Genomic DNA, 19,372 nt, shown 5'->3' on the forward strand with positions numbered 1-19,372 from the left:
CGCCGCCGATCAGCACCGCCGTGATCGCCTCCTCGCCCTCTTTCTGGATCTGTGGTCGTTGCGTCAATCGGAGCACTTTGAATTTTTAGGGTTTCTCCCTCTCCATGGCATCTTCCTCGTCTACAAACACCTCTATTGGTGGCTCATCTTCTGATCCCTCAATATATACTAATTATGTGAATGTACACTTGTCCATTGACAAGTTAGATGACACAAATTATGCAACCTGGGCGTCCGACATCAAACTTTGGTTGAAGAGTCAGGGGTACTTAGATCATCTTACTCAAAATGTGACTACTGCTCTCATAGATGACACTTCCCGCTGGATGAAAATTGATGCTCAGTTATGCATTGTTATAAAGTCCACTTCTAACATGGTATCAGAGCTATGGTTAGAGCCTATCCTAGCATTATTGGTTGTTTGTTGGGCATATTGTTCCACCCATTATCGGGCCGCTATTGGACCACCCATTAATGTCTAATCTCACGCTCGAGATATATACCTCGACGTGAGGGAGGGTGTTGGAAGTCCCACATCGACTAGAGATAAGGCCAAATTAAAGTATATAAGTAGGTGCAGATCTCACCTTATAAGCCGATTTTGTGAGGATGAGTTAGGCCTCAAGTTCACTTTTAATACATCTTTACTAATACATTATCTATTATTAATTAAAATTTACAAAAAAATTGTGAAATTATAAATGAGACTCTTTAAAAAGAAACTTAAAATTACGAAATTAGCAGTACTTCACCAAGTTACAAAGAAGATTTAATTTTGTTAAATAAATACTTCTTTTAAGCCAGTTAAATGAATACTTCTAGATTATTGGAGTGTTACATTGTAATTTAAAAAAATTTCTTTTGTTAAAAAATAGCCATTCAAGAAACTTGACATGAATTGAGTACTAATTATTGTAACTTGTTTGGTTCTACATTTTAGATGTAGTTTTACTGGATCCTATGGTTTATTTTTTATTTAAAGAAAATTTTCAAACACTATAATTATGTGAAATCGGTGCTTTTTTAAGTCACATTCGTATTCATTTTTACTCAATTTCTCTTTGGATGGCTCAACTTATACATACTTAGAAGATTTTGGTGAATTATTTCACCATGCAAAGTATTTTAATCAGGAAGATTTTAAAAAGTGTTAGGATATTTATCCTATTTTATCATCATTATAGTGTGTCAAGGGTTACCCTATTTATCATGATTATATTATGTCTAGGATTACCCTATTTATCATGATTATATTGTGTCTAGGGTTACCCTATTTATCATGTATTTGTGTATCAATTTATTCTTATAAATAGAAGATTGTGAGAGGGATCAATCAAGCCCTCTAGAATTATTTTACAGTTTCAATCTTAAGTTGGTATCAGAGCGGGTCGATCCCGCTCTGGTTTCTGTCTCGTAATATATATTTGTCCGGCGCCACAGTTCTTTGTCGCCCGCCGCTGCCCGCCGCTGCCCGCCGCCGGCCACCGTCAACCGTCGGCCACCGTCGGCCGTCGCCGGCCACCGTCTGGCCACCGTCACCGCCGGCCACCGCCCGCCATTGCCGGCCACCGTCGTCCATCACTGTCAAAGTTTCCTTCGTCTAAACCCTTAGGGTTTTCTTGTTCTTCGTTAGTACTATTCGTCTTCTTCAGAAATGGCGTCTGGCAGTACTCTTTCCTTCTCTGGAAGTCCATCAATTACCTCCGAGAAGCTAAATGGAAAAAATTATCTATCATGGTCTGCTGCCGTTGAAATGTGGTTCCTTGGCCAAGGGCATTATGACCACCTTGAGCGAGATGGAAGCCATGTGCCTACTGAAAAAGCTGATCAGTGGAAACAAGCAGATTTCCAGTTGTGTGCCCTGTTATGGCAATCAGTGGAACCCAAACTTTTTGTATCTTTGAGGGCTTTCAAAACTTGTCACTCCTTTTGGAAGAAAGCCCAAAGCATTTATGCCAACGATATTCAACGTCTCTATGACACTACGAATAAACTTGCATCTCTTAAAATGGCAGACCATGATATGGTGTCCTTCATGACTGAAGCCCAATCTGCTGTCGAAGAACTTAGGATGTTTTTGGAAGTAGATCCATTAGAGGATATAAAAAAGAAACTAGACAAATTCTACATGGTGTTGATCCTTCGTGCCCTACATCCCGATTTTGATCATCTCAGAGATCAACTTCTAACTAGTCATGAGGTCCCCTCTATGGAAACATTGACCACTCGCCTTCTGCGTGTCCCGGTATCTCAAACTCAAGAAGCGCATGAACTAGTGGAACCATCTGTCATGGTTGCCACACGAGGAAGAGGAGGACGTGGCACTAGAGGAGGAGGACGAGGAGGTCGGGGACGTACTCAATGCACATATTGTAAAAGGATGGGTCATACTCAAGAGAATTGCTACTCCTTACATGGTTTCCCTTCCAAAACCGCCAATATTTCGAAGACTGAAACTTCCACTTTGAAAACTGAAACCTCTACTTCTATGTTTTCTGAGGATGAATATCAAGAGTATTTAAGGTTAAAGTCTAACAGCTTGGCACAACCATCTCAATCTCCCAATACATCAACAGCCTGCGTTTCTCAATCTATGGAATGTCAAAATTCATGGGTAATTGACTCAGGTGCTTCTGATCACATTTCTGGTAATACCTCTTTGTTCTCATCTATTTCCTTTCGAGAAAAACCTCATTTCATAACCCTTGCAAATGGATCTAAAACTTCTTCCAAAGGAGTCGGTCATGTTTCTTTGTCTCCCTCCCTCAATCTCAACTCAGTCCTTTTTGTCCCTAATTGTCCTTTTAATTTAATTTCCTTAAGCCAGTTGACTAAAATGTTAAATTGTTCAATAACCTTTGATCATAAATCTTTTGTTATACAGGAGCGTGGTTCGGGGAGACAGATTGGAGAAGGATATGAAGCTGGCGGATTATACCATTTTGGATCTCGTCCAAGGGTGTCTTGTGTTGCTGCTCTTAATCCTAAAGTGCTACATGATCGACTTGGCCATCCTCATTTGTCCAAATTAAAAAAGATGTGTCCTGAACTTAGTGGTCTCCAAACCTTAGAATGTGAGTCATGTCAATTAGGAAAACATGTTAGGTCTTCCTTTCCTAAAAGGTCTCAATCAATATGTAATTCTAGTTTTTCCATCATCCATTCTGATATATGGGGACCTAGTCGTATCTCCTCCTTTGGTTATAGATATTTTGTTACCTTTATTGATGAATATTCAAGATGTACTTGGGTTTATCTTATGAAAAATCGTTCTGAATTGTTAGCTATCTTTACATCCTTTTTGAATGAAATCAAGAATCAATTTGGTCAAGTAATCAAAATATTAAGAAGTGATAATGCCAAAGAGTATTTTTCATCCTCCTTTTCTGCCATCTTGAGTTCCCATGGTATCTTACATCAGTCTACTTGTCCTCATACACCACAGCAAAATGGTATAGCAGAACGAAAAAATAGACACTTGGTTGAAACTGCTCGTACCCTTTTGCTTGGTGCCCATATTCCTGTCCATCACTGGGGGGATGCCATCTTAACTGCATGTTATCTTATTAATAGGATGCCCTCCTCCTCTCTTGATAATAAAGTCCCTTTCTCCATTTTGTTTCCTAATGATCCTCTCTTTCATACATCTCCCCGAGTGTTTGGCTGTGTATGTTTTGTTCATGACATGTCTCCAGGTCTAGACAAACTCTCCGCTCGCGCTCTCAAATGTGTCTTCTTAGGCTATTCTCGACTTCAAAAAGGATATCGGTGTTACTCTCCTGAAACTAAGAAGTATTACATGTCTGCCAATGTCACATTCTTTGAACAGACTCCTTACTTCTCTCCATCTGTTCAGGATGTTTCTATCCTCCAGCAGGTCCTTCCTATTCCAATGGTTGAGTCAAATAGCTCCACTGTCTCTGTCATTCCCAGTCATGATCACAATCCTTTTACACCTGTTTCTCCACATACTGAGATCATCCCACACAGGGCCCCAATGGATAGTCCACCTCCCCAAGACAATGGTGAATCTCCTACTTCAGATTCTTCTCCCTCGTCACCTCCTCCCACGCCTCCTGGTGCAAATGATTCAGCATGGCCTATTGCCCTCAGAAAAGGTACTCGTTCCACTCGGAACCCTCATCCCATTTATAATTTTCTAAGCTATCATCGATTGTCGCCCTCCTATTTTTCTCTTTTATCCTCAGTGTCCTCTGTTGTTATACCCAAGAATGTGAAAGAAGCACTTGATCATCCTGGATGGCGACAAGCTATGATTGCAGAAATGCAGGCTCTTGACCACAGTAATACTTGGGAGCTGGTGCCCCTTCCCCCAGGAAAAAAGGCGGTTGGTTGTCGATGGGTGTATGCAGTTAAAGTTGGCCCTGATGGTGAAATTGATCGGCTCAAAGCTCGGCTTGTTGCAAAAGGTTACACTCAGGTTTATGGTCTTGATTATTGTGACACTTTCTCTCCTGTAGCCAAGATGACTACTATTCGTCTCTTCTTTGCCATGGCAGCCATTCGTCACTGGCCACTTCATCAATTGGATATCAAGAATGCCTTCCTACATGGTGATCTTGAGGAAGAAGTTTATATGGAGCAACCTCCAGGGTTTGTTGCTCAGGGGGAGTCTGGTATGGTATGCAAATTGCATCGATCTCTATATGGCCTCAAGCAATCCCCACGTGCTTGGTTTGGAAAGTTTAGCTCCATTGTTCAAAAATTTGGGCTAAAACGCAGTGAAGCAGACCATTCAGTTTTTTATTGTCATTCTTCTCTCGGGAAATGTGTTTACTTAATAGTATATGTTGATGATATTGTCATTACAGGAAATGATGCTGTTGGAATATCTCAACTAAAAGAGTACTTGTGTAGACATTTTCAAACCAAGGATCTTGGAAGTCTCAAATATTTCTTAGGCATTGAAGTAGCGCAATCAAAAGATGGAGTTGTAATCTCCCAAAGGAAGTATGCTCTTGATATATTACAAGAAACAGGCATGATTGATTGTAGACCGGTAGACAGTCCCATGGACCCAAACCAGAAATTAAGGACAGAAGAAGGTGAATTATTCTCCGATCCAGAGAGGTATAGGAGGCTGGTTGGCAAACTGATTTATCTCACTATTACAAGGCCAGATCTATCCTTTGCAGTTGGAGTGGTTAGTCAGTTCATGCAGGCTCCATGTATTGACCATTGGAATGCTCTCATTCGCATTCTAAGGTATGTAAAGAAGGCTCCCGGGCAAGGATTGTTATATGAAGATAAAGGAAGCATTCATGTCTCTGGGTATTGTGATGCAGATTGGGCAGGTTCACCTATTGATAGACGGTCTACAACAGGATATTGTGTTTTTCTGGGAGGAAACATTATTTCATGGAAAAGTAAGAAACAGAATGTAGTAGCTCGATCAACCGCGGAAGCCGAGTATAGGGCAATGGCATCACTAACATGTGAACTTATATGGGTGAAACAATTCCTTCAAGAGGTTAAATTTTGTGACATCCATACTATGAAGATGTATTGCGACAATCAAGCTGCTCTCCACATTGCATCAAATCCAGTGTTTCACGAGAGGACTAAACATATAGAAATTGATTGTCATTTTGTTCGTGAAAAGTTGTTGACCAAAGAAATATGTACTGAGTTTATTGGGTCAAACGATCAACTCGCAGATGTATTGACCAAGTCATTAAGGGGTCCTCGGATTGAGTTTATTTGTTCCAAGCTTGGTACATACAATTTGTATGCTCCAGCTTGAGGGGGAGTGTTAGGATATTTATCCTATTTTATCATCATTATAGTGTGTCAAGGGTTACCCTATTTATCATGATTATATTATGTCTAGGATTACCCTATTTATCATGATTATATTGTGTCTAGGGTTACCCTATTTATCATGTATTTGTGTATCAATTTATTCTTATAAATAGAAGATTGTGAGAGGGATCAATCAAGCCCTCTAGAATTATTTTACAGTTTCAATCTTAAGTAAAAGATTTAAAGAGACAAGCGAATCCACTTAGCATTTGATTAGTCATTTGAACTGTAATGTATTTTTTTTTATCTGCTTACACATTACATGATGTTAATGAAATCATTAAGCGATGTGACTAACACTTTATAAACCCAGTTAAAAAAACAAAATGTATGAGGCATTAAAATGTAAGAAGCATCACATTAGAAAATAATGACAATGTGCAACTCCTATAAAACTTTCAACAAAGGTTTTCACAAAAAGATCACCACATTTTAGTTCAAAATCCTCCAACTATGTACACAAAAGCTTCCAACCTTTCTCTATCAGAAGACAGAAAAATGAAAACTGCCATTAGTTGTTGGCATGAACAGACAACTAAGTTTGTAAGATTCTAAACAACATAACCAACAACAAAATGGAATAGTTTCTTTCAGAGAATGAACATGAAATGGGTTGGAAGACCTTGGAAATCAAGACTCTTTTTCCTTTGGTATATTTCGTGGAAGTCTGTTGAAAACATTCTCATCTACTATTCTATAATGTCTTGAAAGTTGGCGGTTTATTACTCCACAACATTTATCTACATAACCACCATATTTGCGGTACAATGCAGGGATGGTAATCATAAGAAGGGTTCCTGTCACCATTAAAGAGGAAGAATATAAAAAAAAAATTAACAAAGTGTCATGTATGTCATATAGGGATTTTCTATCATAGACCCACTTGTTTTCCTAAATAAGTATATATGGGTGTATATTAAGATCTACTGAGATTATAGGTTGCTAGCACACTCAATTCTAAAAAGTGAGTGAGTACACACTAACAAACTTCTATCTTTTAGAAGGACAACATTGTAATTTGTATTTTAAGATCTACTGTAGTTATAATTTGTGAATGTACTCTTAAAATGTAAGTATACATTAGCAAATCCTATAAACATGAGCTAATATACACCACTTGTTTCTGTCAAAGGAGTGTTAACAAATTACACCCAGATATATTTTCAGGATGTATCATAGGTAGAGCTTGCCAACATACTACATCTAAAAACAGATGTGAGATGTTCAAGACAATTGGCTGTTAAAATGGCTCTTCAATATACAACATCCAATGTATGTGTACAGTGATATGCAGGTAAAAAGGTTCAAAAGCACCTAATAATGTATGTTTGTGCAAACATCCAATGGGGTAAATGGAAACAATGTACATTGAATGGAGTTGGATGCAAATGACCTTCAACACAACCCACCAAAAACCAAACAAAAGATAAAAATCCAAAAATGATATATTACGGTGTTTACTATATACATCAATGAAAAAGGATGGTCTGTTAGGAACATCAGAAATTGAAAGCATACCAATATATGCGAGGGTAAAGAAGGAGAAGACGCTGCCGATGACAGACAAGAGCCACAGACAAATAACCACCTGTCAAGTAGACAATAGACACTAAATTATGTCAGTTAATTTTCCACCAAGTCATAAAAAATATTGATGATTACCATCATCTCATTTATAATTCTAGGTGCATAAAGCACATTGCTGCAGAAAAGAAAAACTTGAGAAAAATGCTTACATAACAGAAATGCCCAAAGATAGTATTGAAAAACAAATGATACATTTGAAGGAATTACTTAAACAGAGCAAGTTCAATGAAGGGAGTGACTATTGAAAGCATTTGATAAGCCATTGCCAAATTAAGTGTAATCCTTCTAGACAATAGCATACAAAACCTATAATTCTTTACAACGAAAAGAAATACTAATTATTTAGGTCACACTTCCCCAAGCTACAATACTAAAAGGCTGCAACATGAAACACACTAACCTTGAAAAAAATTCTAAAATCCTTGCCAATAGTGATGTCATGGGCTATAAGAAGAACATTGTTGATTTTGACCCGAAATGAAGCTGCCACATTATTAACCATCTCCTCTGACACAACTAGTTCAGGTAATGTTGGTGGTTGTCTGCGTGAGAAGAAAAGGATACAGATGACATTGTTCTAATGTTGAAAACGATAAAAAAAAAAAGGCATTAAAGGGATGGCAGTCATACTTATTTCTGAGGGCAGCATAGTTAGCATGCAGAAACAACAGTACGATCAAAATCAGTAAGACATCTGAACATATTGTTAAAAATGGTAAATTGGTCCACTCAAACACGATCCAGGCAACTGTAGCAACAACAATGACACCCAAGGAAATGTGCCACCTCTTCCACAGTAGAACATCAGCAACTACAATACAGACAAAGGAAAGCAAACATCAGAACTAGTAGAACCATATTGAACCCATAACAAAAAACTGCAGCAGTCAAAATTATGCCCTTCAGCATTTTATCTTTATTTGTAAAGACAGAGTTCAATTTATTAAAAGGTATCATTAACTAGTTTGAGTATATGGAAAAGAAATCAAAATGTCAACTCAGAACAATTCTCAATTGCTCTGAACAATTAATATTTTACCAAGTTCACCAACACAAAAGAAGAACAGAATATGCTCACAGCAGAAAAGAAAAATTAAATATGAATCAAAGTACCCATGCATAAGGAAGGCTCCTGAAGGTTCTACCAAGGTTTTAAGAAAAAACAGTTCAAGGTTTTTGGACTACAATATCAAGCTTTTTGGAGTCTTCACAATCATAATTGTGGACACATCAGTCACACCAAACCACAATATCAAGGATGATGACAATAGGCGACCACAATTAGCAATAAAGCTTGGATTCAGTAGACATCAATAAAGGGGAAGCTCATGTGTACGTTGTGTCCAATTATCAAAATCTCCACTTGAATAAAAACATCATAAAACAGACAATCCGTGTACATGAATCAGAAACCAGAAAATTACAACATACCAAAGGCAGTAGGAAGCTGAGCTTCTGATTCAGACATTACACAGAACTCTGAAACTGAAGTCCTACAAAGCAGATACCCCAGATCTGGAAATAAACAAACATATTAGACAGATATACGATATGAAAGCATCAAAATCAATCTTCAGAATTCAGTCATCCCCACTAAATCATAATCCAACAAGTCAACTAAATCACAACAATACCCATGCACTCGAGGAAAAAAACTAGCACAAGTTTAAGTTACCAAGATCATATTGACAGCCAGAAAGTAATACAGTAACTAACCATGAGAATTATCCAAGCTAGAAACCATATGACAATTGAAAACCTAAATCATAAATCCATTACCAATTAGCAAAAATCACAATAAAATAGCAACAACAAATCTTAAATATTAGAAAAACCCAACTTTCAAACCGGTTACATTATTTCTACCACAAAGATCAAAGGAAAACCAGCTGAAATTATGTCATGCCAAGAACGCAATGCAGAGAATTGAAAGATAGAAGCTTGAATCAAATTTAGACTAGATTGCAATGAGAATGGGAATAGATCAAGGTATTCAATTCATTGGACTGAGAAAATGCTTAGAAACGTGGAGTCCCATATGCTTAGGATTTGCATTGCAAATAATTTTTTTGTTTTTTTGGTACAAAGAACATTGTGGGTTCAAATACTACACTAATAGTATGTTTCTAATACTAAATTATTGTTCATATTTGAAAAATTATTCGGATGAATTAGTAGGAGACCCTTCTAATTAATTATGTTTCATTTTTTTTAAAAGCAATTAATTATCATTAATAATTGGTTAAATTAATACACCAAAGTTGTGACTTTGTGGAAAATTCTCAAATCTATGCCAAAGCAGTGCAAGTGGTTAGGTTAGGTTTCTCCCTTTATGAAGGGCATTTTGTTCTTCTGAAATGGATAAACGTAATGTAAGAACCTAGTAAGTCAAACCAACAACTTTGCCTGCCATAATGTAATGTGAAGGAGTTCTTATGCAATGCACAAAGGCAAACCTACCATGACCCGAACAGACAACAAAACAAGCAGCAAACTCATTAATAATCCACATCAAAGTTGCTTTCATCCTAAAAAATTTGCTTCCTTGAAACATCATATGTCAAAACTTCATCCCATGACTTCTTTAGATAGTTAATAAAAAGGCTCTAAATGAGCATCAATATTGGCCTTTGAATTAGATGGGCTTGGTATAAGGCAACACAAAAACAACTACCTTTTGACATCCACATTCATGTGGATGATTGAATATGGTAAAAATTACAAGCCAACAAAAATAGTGAAAATGATGCCTTGATATATAAATTAAACCCATCAAAGCATAAACCAAGTCTTACATTCATGGAAAAATCTAGATGTACTAGATCAAAGTGCTTCCAAGTTGTGCCATCATATGGATGGCATAACACTCATGAGGTTCTTCTCTTTTCATGGTTTGTCCTGCAGTTTGAAACAATGCAGACATTCTTTGCAACCTTAGGACTATAAGCAAATAGAAAATTGCCCAAACTGGAACTTGTCTTTTGTTACTTGTTCCAGTGTGGCAATCATGATACCTTGGCGTGTGACAAATTTGATTTAACTAACTTTCCCTCTTGTTTTCCAAAAGTCATTGACAAAAAAAAAAACATATAACCATCTCCACAGCAATCAACTCTTTAGCTTCCAATCCTAGCTTTGATACTAATCTTTTGGCATCATAATAACTTTTTGACAAACTCTCTTTTATGGGGGTCACATCCAAAAGCACTTGGATAATAAACTCTATGCATTGATCAAGAAGGTTCCAATTGGACATGCAAGACAAAAAGCCTGACACATATAAGTCCTTTTGAATCAAATACAAAGAAAAATTTGTGCACTGACTGGAATGTTCCAGTATAAAAAATTTCAAGAAAATGGGTCCTTGAAAAATTCATTTGCTTGCAGTAAGTCCTTTTGTATCAAATACAAAGAAAAGTCTATGTCTGCATATCAAATATCAAATACAGATAAAGGACTTACATCTAAGCAGATAAATTTCTCAATGATTCATTTACGTGGAAATTTTAATCAGTAGATGTCAGACCACTCATCTTGGAAACAATTGAGTATTTACTCTATTTTTTGCTCAGCCGAAGAAAAAAACATATTTTGACAATAAAATTTGAAGGAAAACAATAATTAGTAGATGAGCACACTTAAACATACTGACTTCATCATGTGCCAGTTTGTTTAAATTTAAAATAAGTGTTTTTGAAATAAGATCTTTTTTTAAAAATCACATATTTAAGTAGATAAGATTCACTCATTAAAAATAGTTGAAAACTACTTATTTTTAAAATAAACAGATTAGAAAAACATATTAGAAGAAAGCATCAATTTATTTTTTTAGCAAAAAAAACTTTAAAACAAATAAGCACAAACAAACTGACCTGGAATCTGAATTTAAGAAGTATTTTCTCTTTTTTGGAAGAAATTAAAAACTTCATCTTATGAAGTAAAATCAAATCAAGAAATTCATGTGAGAAGTACTTGGTATTGGTCAAGCTTTTCCAATTTTGGTCCAACATTCAGACCTACCAAGTTCTTTTAGATATGCCAATATGCCATCAAATTTGTATTGGCCAAGGTATACAGATACCTTCAAAACACCATAGTGACTATTTTGTTGGAAATACATGTCCATGTTGTTTGACATGCTCGGACTAAAATGATATCCTTAATAATGCATGCATATGTGATCCAAAGTTCTTTTTTTTATGCTCCACAAAACACCATGTTGATTTCAAACAAACATGAATTAAAATTTCCTCACATTGCTACCAGTGATCATTGCATGTGCATAATCCATCTCTAAAATGATGAAAACGGTTAGCATCTCTTACAACTATCAACCTATTTGTGACCTTTGAAATCAATTTTACAGCAATGTGACAATCATCACACATCCTAAGGTTTTTTATTATTCGGATTGGCCCTGGTGGAGGTATTTTCATGAGGCCATATGCTAATGCTAGCTTCTCACTGTGATAGCTAAGATAACCTTCCTTTTGTTCCTCTTCCACATCATGCAGCACAGCACCAACATCAGGCACATACCCTAGTGGCTTAATCATTGCTAACAACTCTTGAATTTTCTCATAGATTTGAGTAGATTCTGGATGATTGCTTCCTTCTGAAACAAAGACATGAGTATCATTTCTTATACCTAACCAACTCGCACCGGGTTCCTTCTTAATATTCCTTTCCTTCATCAATTTTCTAATCTTCACTACTCCATCCCATTTCCTTGCCTTGGCATACATGTTTGATAGTAATGTATATGTTCCTACATCATGAGGGTCCATCAGTATCACAGTTTCTGCAATTAACTTCCCTAAATTATAGTTTCGATGAACATGGCATGCGTTAAGCAAAGTACGCCAAGCAACTACATCCCACTTGACTTCTGTTTTTGCCTTCATAAAATTTTCAGCCTCATCAAGTTGACCATCCCTACACAAAAGAGAAACCATACATGTGTAATGTTCCAATCCAGGCTCGATATTAAGTTCCTTCATTAGTTGATCAAAATAGTAGAACCCTTCTTGCACAAGAGCCAAATGAGCACAAGCAGAAAGTACCCCAATGAAGGTTACATAGTTTGGACATTCTCCAGCAGACATCATGTCTTGAAACACTAGTAAAGCTTGTTTACCAAGTCCATGATGGGAATAACCACATATCATAGCATTCCATGTAATCACATCTTTATATATCATGTTTGAGAACACACTATATGAAGAATCAATATTGCCACTCTTGGAATACATATTTACTAAAGCATTTCCAACAATGAGATGATTCTTAAACCCTAATTTCATTATACGACCATGTAATGCATCACCATACGTTAGTGCAACCAAATTTGCAGAAGCATTTAGAAGAACTGCAAAAGTGAACTCATTTGGATGTGTACCCTCTAGCTCCATTCTTGGAAATAGATTCAAAGTTTCCTCAAAATATCCATTTTGTAAATATGCAGTCAGCATGGCAGTCCATGCAACCACATTCCGATCTTGCACGTCATCAAAATGCTTTCTCGCATTTAGAACTTTACAACATTTCCCATACATGTCTATCAGTGTGCTAATAACAAAGACATCAAATACCAATCCAGTCTTCATCAACTGTGCATGAATCTGCATACCCAATTGCAAATCTTTAAAACGAGAACAAAGGCACAACATATTTACATGAGTAACACCATCCCAAGACACACATTCATCCACCATCATGTTCAGAACCTTTTCAACTTCTTCTCTACACCCTGATTCCACAAGTGCACTCAAGATAGAATTATAAGAAAACACATCATTCCCAGGCACTGTTCCCAAAATCTGCAAGGCTGAAACCACATGAAAGCACCTAGAGTACACGTGAACAAGTGCATTCTTCACATATTGATGCAACAACAAACCGGACTTAAACAAATACCCATGACATTGCTTCCCCTCTTGGACTCTCCCACTGTCTGCACAACAAGAAAGAACAATGGTAAAAATATACTCATTGGGGCATGCACTGTCCAATGAAACCATGTTCCTGAATAGCCCAAGTACTCCCAAAACATCCCCTTTGTGCAAATACCCCACCATTAAAACACTCCAAGAAATCACGTTTCTCTGTGGCATTCTGTCAAACAGCTTTCTGGCATACTCCAATTGACCACATTTAGAGTATAGATTGATCAGTGAATTTATTAGAGTGATGCTACTGTCTTTTGAAGTTTGGTTACAAACAAGCAATTGGGCATGGATTGTTTTGCCCAACCTCAGACTCTTTGAAGTAGCAGAGAGTTTCAAAATGTTAACAAGTTCTTTGAACTTGTGACTCAAATTCATCTTTGCCCTTTTCATGTAGCACCTCATTCTCCATCTGTTTCAGCATATATCACCATATATCTCCAAAACTGAAGTCCTACCAAGCAGATACCCCCGGACAAGGAGACAATTAACATATTAGACATATATGATATGAGAGAATCAAAATCATTCTTTAGAATTTAGGAATCTCAGCCAAATCATAATCCAACAAGTTAGCGGAGTCACAATACCCATTCACTTAAAAAAGACACTAGCACAAGTTTGACACAATGGATAGAGCAACACGGAAAATTACATTAAAACAAAGACAAAAATTATCGAGATCATAGCCACAACCCTCCCAGTAATTAAACAGTAACCAACCAAAAGAATTATCCAAGCTAGAAATGATCAAAGGAAAACCTAAATCTAAACCATTTCCAATTAGAAAAAATCACTCCAAAAATAGCAACAAATGTTAAACATCAAAAAAAGAAATTTCAAACCAGGCTGCACAGTTTATACCACAGATATCCAAGGAAAACCAATTCAAATCCTACGCCACTCCAAGAACACAGAGCAGAGAATTGAAAAAGATAAGCTTGAATCAAATTGATGAGAAAAGGAATAGAAGAGTGAGACCCTAAAACTGACGAGGAAAATATTGAAATTGGGGAATTCAACTCAGTTCAATTCTTATGAACAAGAAAATGGTTAGACACTTGGAGCCTCACTTCTACTATGCTTATCGAATAACTTTTTTGTTATGTTTTTCTGATACAAAGAACATTGTGGGTTCAAATACGATAGTAACAGTATTTTTTTCAATTATTTAAATTAGTGTTCATCCTTTAAAAATATTTTAATGATTTATTGTGTGACTTTTGGAAAATTCTCAACTCTATGCCAAACTTGTGCAGGTATAGCTTATGTGGGTGCCCATCCCATTAAACTTCTCTCTTTGGGAAAGCTTTTTTGTTCTTCCTTATTACAAAACTCAACCTTACAAAATCGGTTTATAAAATAAGATTTGCACCTACTTATATACTATAACTTGATCATATCTTTAGTCAATGAGGGATCTCCAAAATATTCCCTATCGTCAAAGACTTGACATCTCAAACATGGAATTAGATATTTGTGGGTGCTCAAATAGTGGATGGCACAATAGGCCCAACAAACCTCACTAGGATAGTCTTTGATGATACCAACTTAAAGAGAAAAGTTTTAAGAGATCTTAACTTGGATCTCATTGTCTATTCAGGTTCATATAATTGTAAGGAACAATTGCTTACAACAGAAACTTAAGGAGAAAGAAACCCCTAGGATACTTTATTACAAACTACGAAGCACAAACACATACGGCTAAATTCAAAAATACAGGATAGGAAGACATGGAAGTATACATATTTGTATGACTATAAGACTACTAAAATATACTGATCATACTTCACAATCCAAAAAATCAAGAGAAACCATTACAAAAGTCTAACAAATTGTAAACTATTAATTGACAATCACATTTGGTCATCTCATTGAAAAATATAACTTATTAGTCTAGTTTGTCGAGATAAGTTGGCAATCTCAAGAGTCTTATTGTCATCAAATGAAAAGTCATTTCTTGCAATATCTCATAAGTTAGTTTCCTCTTCATTGTATTTTGAAAAGTTTCTTCAAAGAAGACGAAGATTGCTATAGACAAATACTAGATCCTTTGTCCTTTGGGATGTCCTCTTATTTCTTTTCAAAGAATGAAAAACAAAATAGGTACTCCAATTTCTTTCACAACAAGAAGAACATGGTTGTCCAAGTAACTTAAGCACTATCTTTTGAAGTGTTCGTACTGCAGAGCTCCATGAAGAATCCCCCATAACTTTTCATCCCTTTTACCCCTATCCCTTAAAGAACCCAGACTGACAAAAGCTTTTTTTTTCATTTGAAAAGTTTGCAAACTTTGTACTCGTCTCCTTACATCCACATCAATAAAATACCTTTAGAAACATTTCTTCCTTTCATGAGTAAGTTTCAAATACAGAATTGAACGCTCATCCTTTTATGAGGTAGTAAACTCAACATTAATTGATCATTGAACTAAGAGTAGTAGCACATATTTTCATTGTCTTGTTCATTCTTTAAATCCAAGGTTATTATATTGTTAAATTAATTTATGATTATATTTTGTTGTGTACATTTTATTTTTTAATATCATAAATTTATAAATTATCTTAAGTTATGTTTATATATTTTTAATGTTAAAAATATTATATTCATGTGCTTCATAGTCTAAAATTGAGCAGACTGGAATTTCTAGATTGTGCAGTCTAAATGGTATTTTAGGACCTTGAATTCAAGATTGAGCAGTCTAACTAGTGTTTTAGAACCTGGAATTCGAAGATTGAGCAGTCTAATTGATATTTTAGGACCTGGAATTTCAAAATTGAGCATGGAGAATGATATTAGGACCAGGTGGTTAAGGTTGGAAGGAAAAGAAAAAGCTGGCATTGTAGACAATCACTCTGATCCGACAGAAAGAACTAAAATGAAAAGTAAAGAAATAACCATCATGTCAAGATGCATGCTGCACACATATAATCCTCAACATTGAAGGATTGGAAATTGTAGAGAGAATACCCTGCCACAAGACAAATAGAAAATGGCTAAAGTTTTTGTCCTTATACTAGAGATTGGACAGGTCAATCAGCTTGAATGTGTACGTAAGTAATATTGTAATGTATGTCAACATGTTAGAATTTATAATCAATCAATATAACTTACCATACAATACAATTCATTTAAGGAAAAGGAGAATATTACGAGAAAGTGAAACAAAGGAATCCCCATACCACTGAAGCCACCCAGCAGAATATCAAACTTCCAGCAAGAAAACAAAGATTAAATATTTCAACTTTAATAGCAACCTAAAACAAATGAAAATTCAACATCACCTTGTACAATAATGTTGTAGTCAAAACAATAAATTAAGTTATACATCTTCCTATTCAAATGATTGTTTAAAAATTTTGTTTATTTTATCATTTAAATTAGACAAGTCATATATCTTCCTTTTCAAAACAAGATTCGACTCTCAATTCAAAATATATAAAAAACGATTCACCATTTGAATCTCACTTTAATAGCCATGTTACAAGATCCATCCAGTAAAAATATAGACTGTGATTGGAGCCTGCTCATAATCATTAATAACATTTTCATGGCACAAAGATAAATAGCAAGACAGTAAGAATTTACAACAGCGTTACACAAAAATGCTATTCACAATTCCAAAAATAAAAAAGACTTTAAACATCATCACAATCCACAGTGAACCTTATTGGTTTAACAATGCTCGTGACAAAACCAGCAGACCACCCAGTACCCACACATATCTCTACCTTCCTGTGAATATTTTGTTGTATATGTAAAAACATATTCTTTCTTCTGTACAGGGTAGCATTTTTGTGATCAAGCCTTATGTGTTGGCACCAAATCAGAAGCTAAATGGGTTAGTTAAAGCTGCAGACTGATGAACGGATACGTGAAACTTCAGAACAAATTGCATTTGGAGGCATTGTCTATAGACTATGGATGTTCTTATTTTCCTTTAACAAATTACCTGTGTCAAGGGATGTTCTTCTTCTCCCACTCCAATCTCACTTCACTTAAAACTCACTATCTACAAAGATCGTGTTGGATCGCCATTCTAAATTGCAACTCGTGTGGAATGCTTCTTGCGATGCAGTTCCTCCCAACAGCGAGGAAGAAGCGGACACAGCTCGCGATTGTGCTTCTCTAGCAGCCTCCCGATGCAATCCCTCCCAGTGTAAGGGATAATACACGGACAGACCTCACGGCTGCTTGGCACCTCTATCAGTGGCAACTCTCACAGCATCGGTGTACCTAGCAGTGGCAGCCATAACGCTGTGGCAGCCATAACGCTGGCCTCTCTACGAGTCTCTTCATGGAAGGTGAGGGTGACAACTCCAGGGTGTCCTTTATGGGTTGGAATTGTTTTCTAACCTAAAAGGTTTAACCCATTTAGTTTAAGCTCAATTATTAAAAAATTTATTAGTGTTACCAAATCAGTAACATACCAGTAGAGGATTCGGTGCATATTACTGGAATTTTGGACTGAATCAGTATTAATTACAGTGAATGAGACTATAACTGAATCAGAGTTCGAATGCTTAGAGGCTAAATTTAAGGATTTTAAAATGTTGATTTAGTAATAGAACGAGAGGATATAACAGGTTATTCAGTAGTTTTTAAATTGGAATACTATGGAATGAAAAATACATTTATGAAGATTTCGCACATATGATCATGACTAGAGTATTAGATAAATAATTCTCACGTCTTTCAATGCATTCTCATTCCAAGTAAGAGTTCTAATCATGCAGAGAACAAACATCAACAATCAAGTCATTCAACAAGTAATCTTATATGATAAACCCAACAAAAAATGAGATTCAGAAATGTAAATAGTTTATGGTTGGCATGTTTCATTACCTGGTAATGGTCAATTAGTGGAGATTTCCTTGCGTTGCCCGTTTGAGTCAACTTGCCACCAAAGCTAAATGGCCTGCTCAAGTACACTGAAAACTTAAGTATATATGTTTGCGGGAGGATAGAATTAAATTTAGCAAAAAAATATCTGCATTATCAAGAAAATTGACCACTTACAGCATTGAAGAAGACATCTCCAAAATTAACTTGTGAAACACAGTTTACCTGGTTTACACCAACCCAATTCCTTACATGTACTCAATTTGTCATATAATTTGTTCAACTTAAAAAGGGTAAGGCAAGATAATACAACTTTGGGACACACCAAATCACCCCCACCCACTTACTTTCAAGTTCAAACAAAATCCATTTTTTATTCCTTTTTTTAATGGTATTCATCTCAGACAGTTAACAAAATTATAAAAAAAATTAACAATCTCAAGTTCCGTTAAGTAATACGGCATCATGTAGAAAGCTTTAAACTTGGATGCCTGGAACCCTACACGATAAAAGATATTCGACGTGTGTTACGAGAAAGGGAAAGATAGGCACCTCGCAGCAGCGAACAACGTTGAACAGTGTTCAAGTCCCCAACTTTTTGGAGTCACGTTTTGCAAACGCGATTTGGGGACTCGGAATCCTCAGGTATTTGAAGAACAAACAAATTTGGGAACAAATTTGGAAGTGGGATTTAGGATGGCGATTTGGGAACGACTCTGTGTTAGTGCACGAAGCTGGGGGTTTGGGAAATTTCGAATCGTTGGTTCTAAAAAATGATGAAGATTGAAACTGGGGGTTTCAATTCCGAAAGAGAAAATGCAAATAGTTGTTTTGTGGTTTTTCTGGTACAAAAAACTTATTCAAATACCATGGTAATTGTGATTATTTAATTATTGGAAAAAAATTATTTGAATGATTTATTAGGAGACCCTTCTAATTAATTATCTTTCGGAATGGGTTAAATTAATATGCAGATCCCAAAATCAATTGAAAATTTTAAGTATTTCTCCATATCAAAATTCTTTTATATTAGATCTTTTTAAGTTTTTGGAGTCTGTTAAAAATGATTTTGAAATTGGTTTTCCGTGAAATAGTAAAAATAAAATATATGGCAATTTTAAAAATCATCACCACTCAATTAAAGAATTATAAGATTAACGACTCACTTCTACCTT

General features: G+C 35.9%; 2 protein-coding genes across 12 annotated transcripts; one reads left to right on the plus strand and one right to left on the minus strand.

Annotated features, from left to right (window-relative positions):
- The first annotated feature begins 3,112 nt into the window (after window positions 1-3,112).
- On the plus strand, window positions 3,113-5,974 carry LOC128193817 (uncharacterized). Its single transcript, XM_052867954.1, has 4 exons — window positions 3,113-4,118; window positions 4,232-4,430; window positions 4,521-4,642; window positions 4,833-5,974. The coding sequence occupies exons 1-4, from the start codon at window positions 3,810-3,812 to the stop codon at window positions 4,860-4,862; spliced, it is 660 nt and encodes a 219-aa protein (XP_052723914.1). The 5' UTR covers window positions 3,113-3,809; the 3' UTR covers window positions 4,863-5,974.
- Window positions 5,975-6,183: 209 nt separating this feature from the next.
- Window positions 6,184-19,028, minus strand: LOC108345709 (reticulon-like protein B16). Of its 11 annotated transcripts, none has more exons than XM_052866921.1 (9): window positions 18,750-19,028; window positions 18,375-18,422; window positions 18,201-18,273; window positions 9,127-9,169; window positions 8,842-8,925; window positions 8,041-8,221; window positions 7,811-7,952; window positions 7,342-7,411; window positions 6,184-6,620 (listed from the first exon to the last, which is right to left on the minus strand). In XM_052866921.1, exons 2-9 carry the CDS (start codon window positions 18,389-18,391, stop codon window positions 6,454-6,456), a joined length of 777 nt encoding a protein of 258 aa, XP_052722881.1. In that variant the 5' UTR covers window positions 18,392-18,422; window positions 18,750-19,028; the 3' UTR covers window positions 6,184-6,453. The 11 variants fall into 11 exon arrangements, with proteins under 11 accessions (XP_052722881.1, XP_052722878.1, XP_052722879.1 ...); XM_052866918.1 differs by lacking the exons at window positions 6,184-6,620; window positions 18,375-18,422 and adding exons at window positions 16,076-16,117; window positions 16,254-16,326 and having other exon boundaries at window positions 7,057-7,411; XM_052866919.1 differs by lacking the exons at window positions 6,184-6,620; window positions 18,750-19,028 and adding exons at window positions 16,076-16,117; window positions 16,254-16,326 and having other exon boundaries at window positions 7,057-7,411.
- Window positions 19,029-19,372: the final 344 nt, after the last annotated feature.

This window comes from Vigna angularis, chromosome 8, assembly GCF_016808095.1.
Source record: "Vigna angularis cultivar LongXiaoDou No.4 chromosome 8, ASM1680809v1, whole genome shotgun sequence".
Lineage (NCBI taxonomy): Eukaryota > Viridiplantae > Streptophyta > Magnoliopsida > Fabales > Fabaceae > Vigna > Vigna angularis.

What these genes read in the sequence shown, in the direction of transcription:
- LOC108345709 (XM_052866915.1), bottom strand. Translation starts at nt 13,127, where the DNA reads ATGATGGTGGATGAATGTGTGTCTTGGGATGGTGTTACTCATGTAAAT.
- LOC128193817 (XM_052867954.1), top strand. Translation starts at nt 3,810, where the DNA reads ATGTCACATTCTTTGAACAGACTCCTTACTTCTCTCCATCTGTTCAGG. An exon ending in AGCTCGGCTTGTTGCAAAAG is followed by an intron (nt 4,431 to 4,520) that starts GTTACACTCAGG and finishes TTGCCATGGCAG; the next exon opens with CCATTCGTCACTGGCCACTT. An exon ending in CTCAGGGGGAGTCTGGTATG is followed by an intron (nt 4,643 to 4,832) that starts GTATGCAAATTG and finishes TTGTCATTACAG; the next exon opens with GAAATGATGCTGTTGGAATA.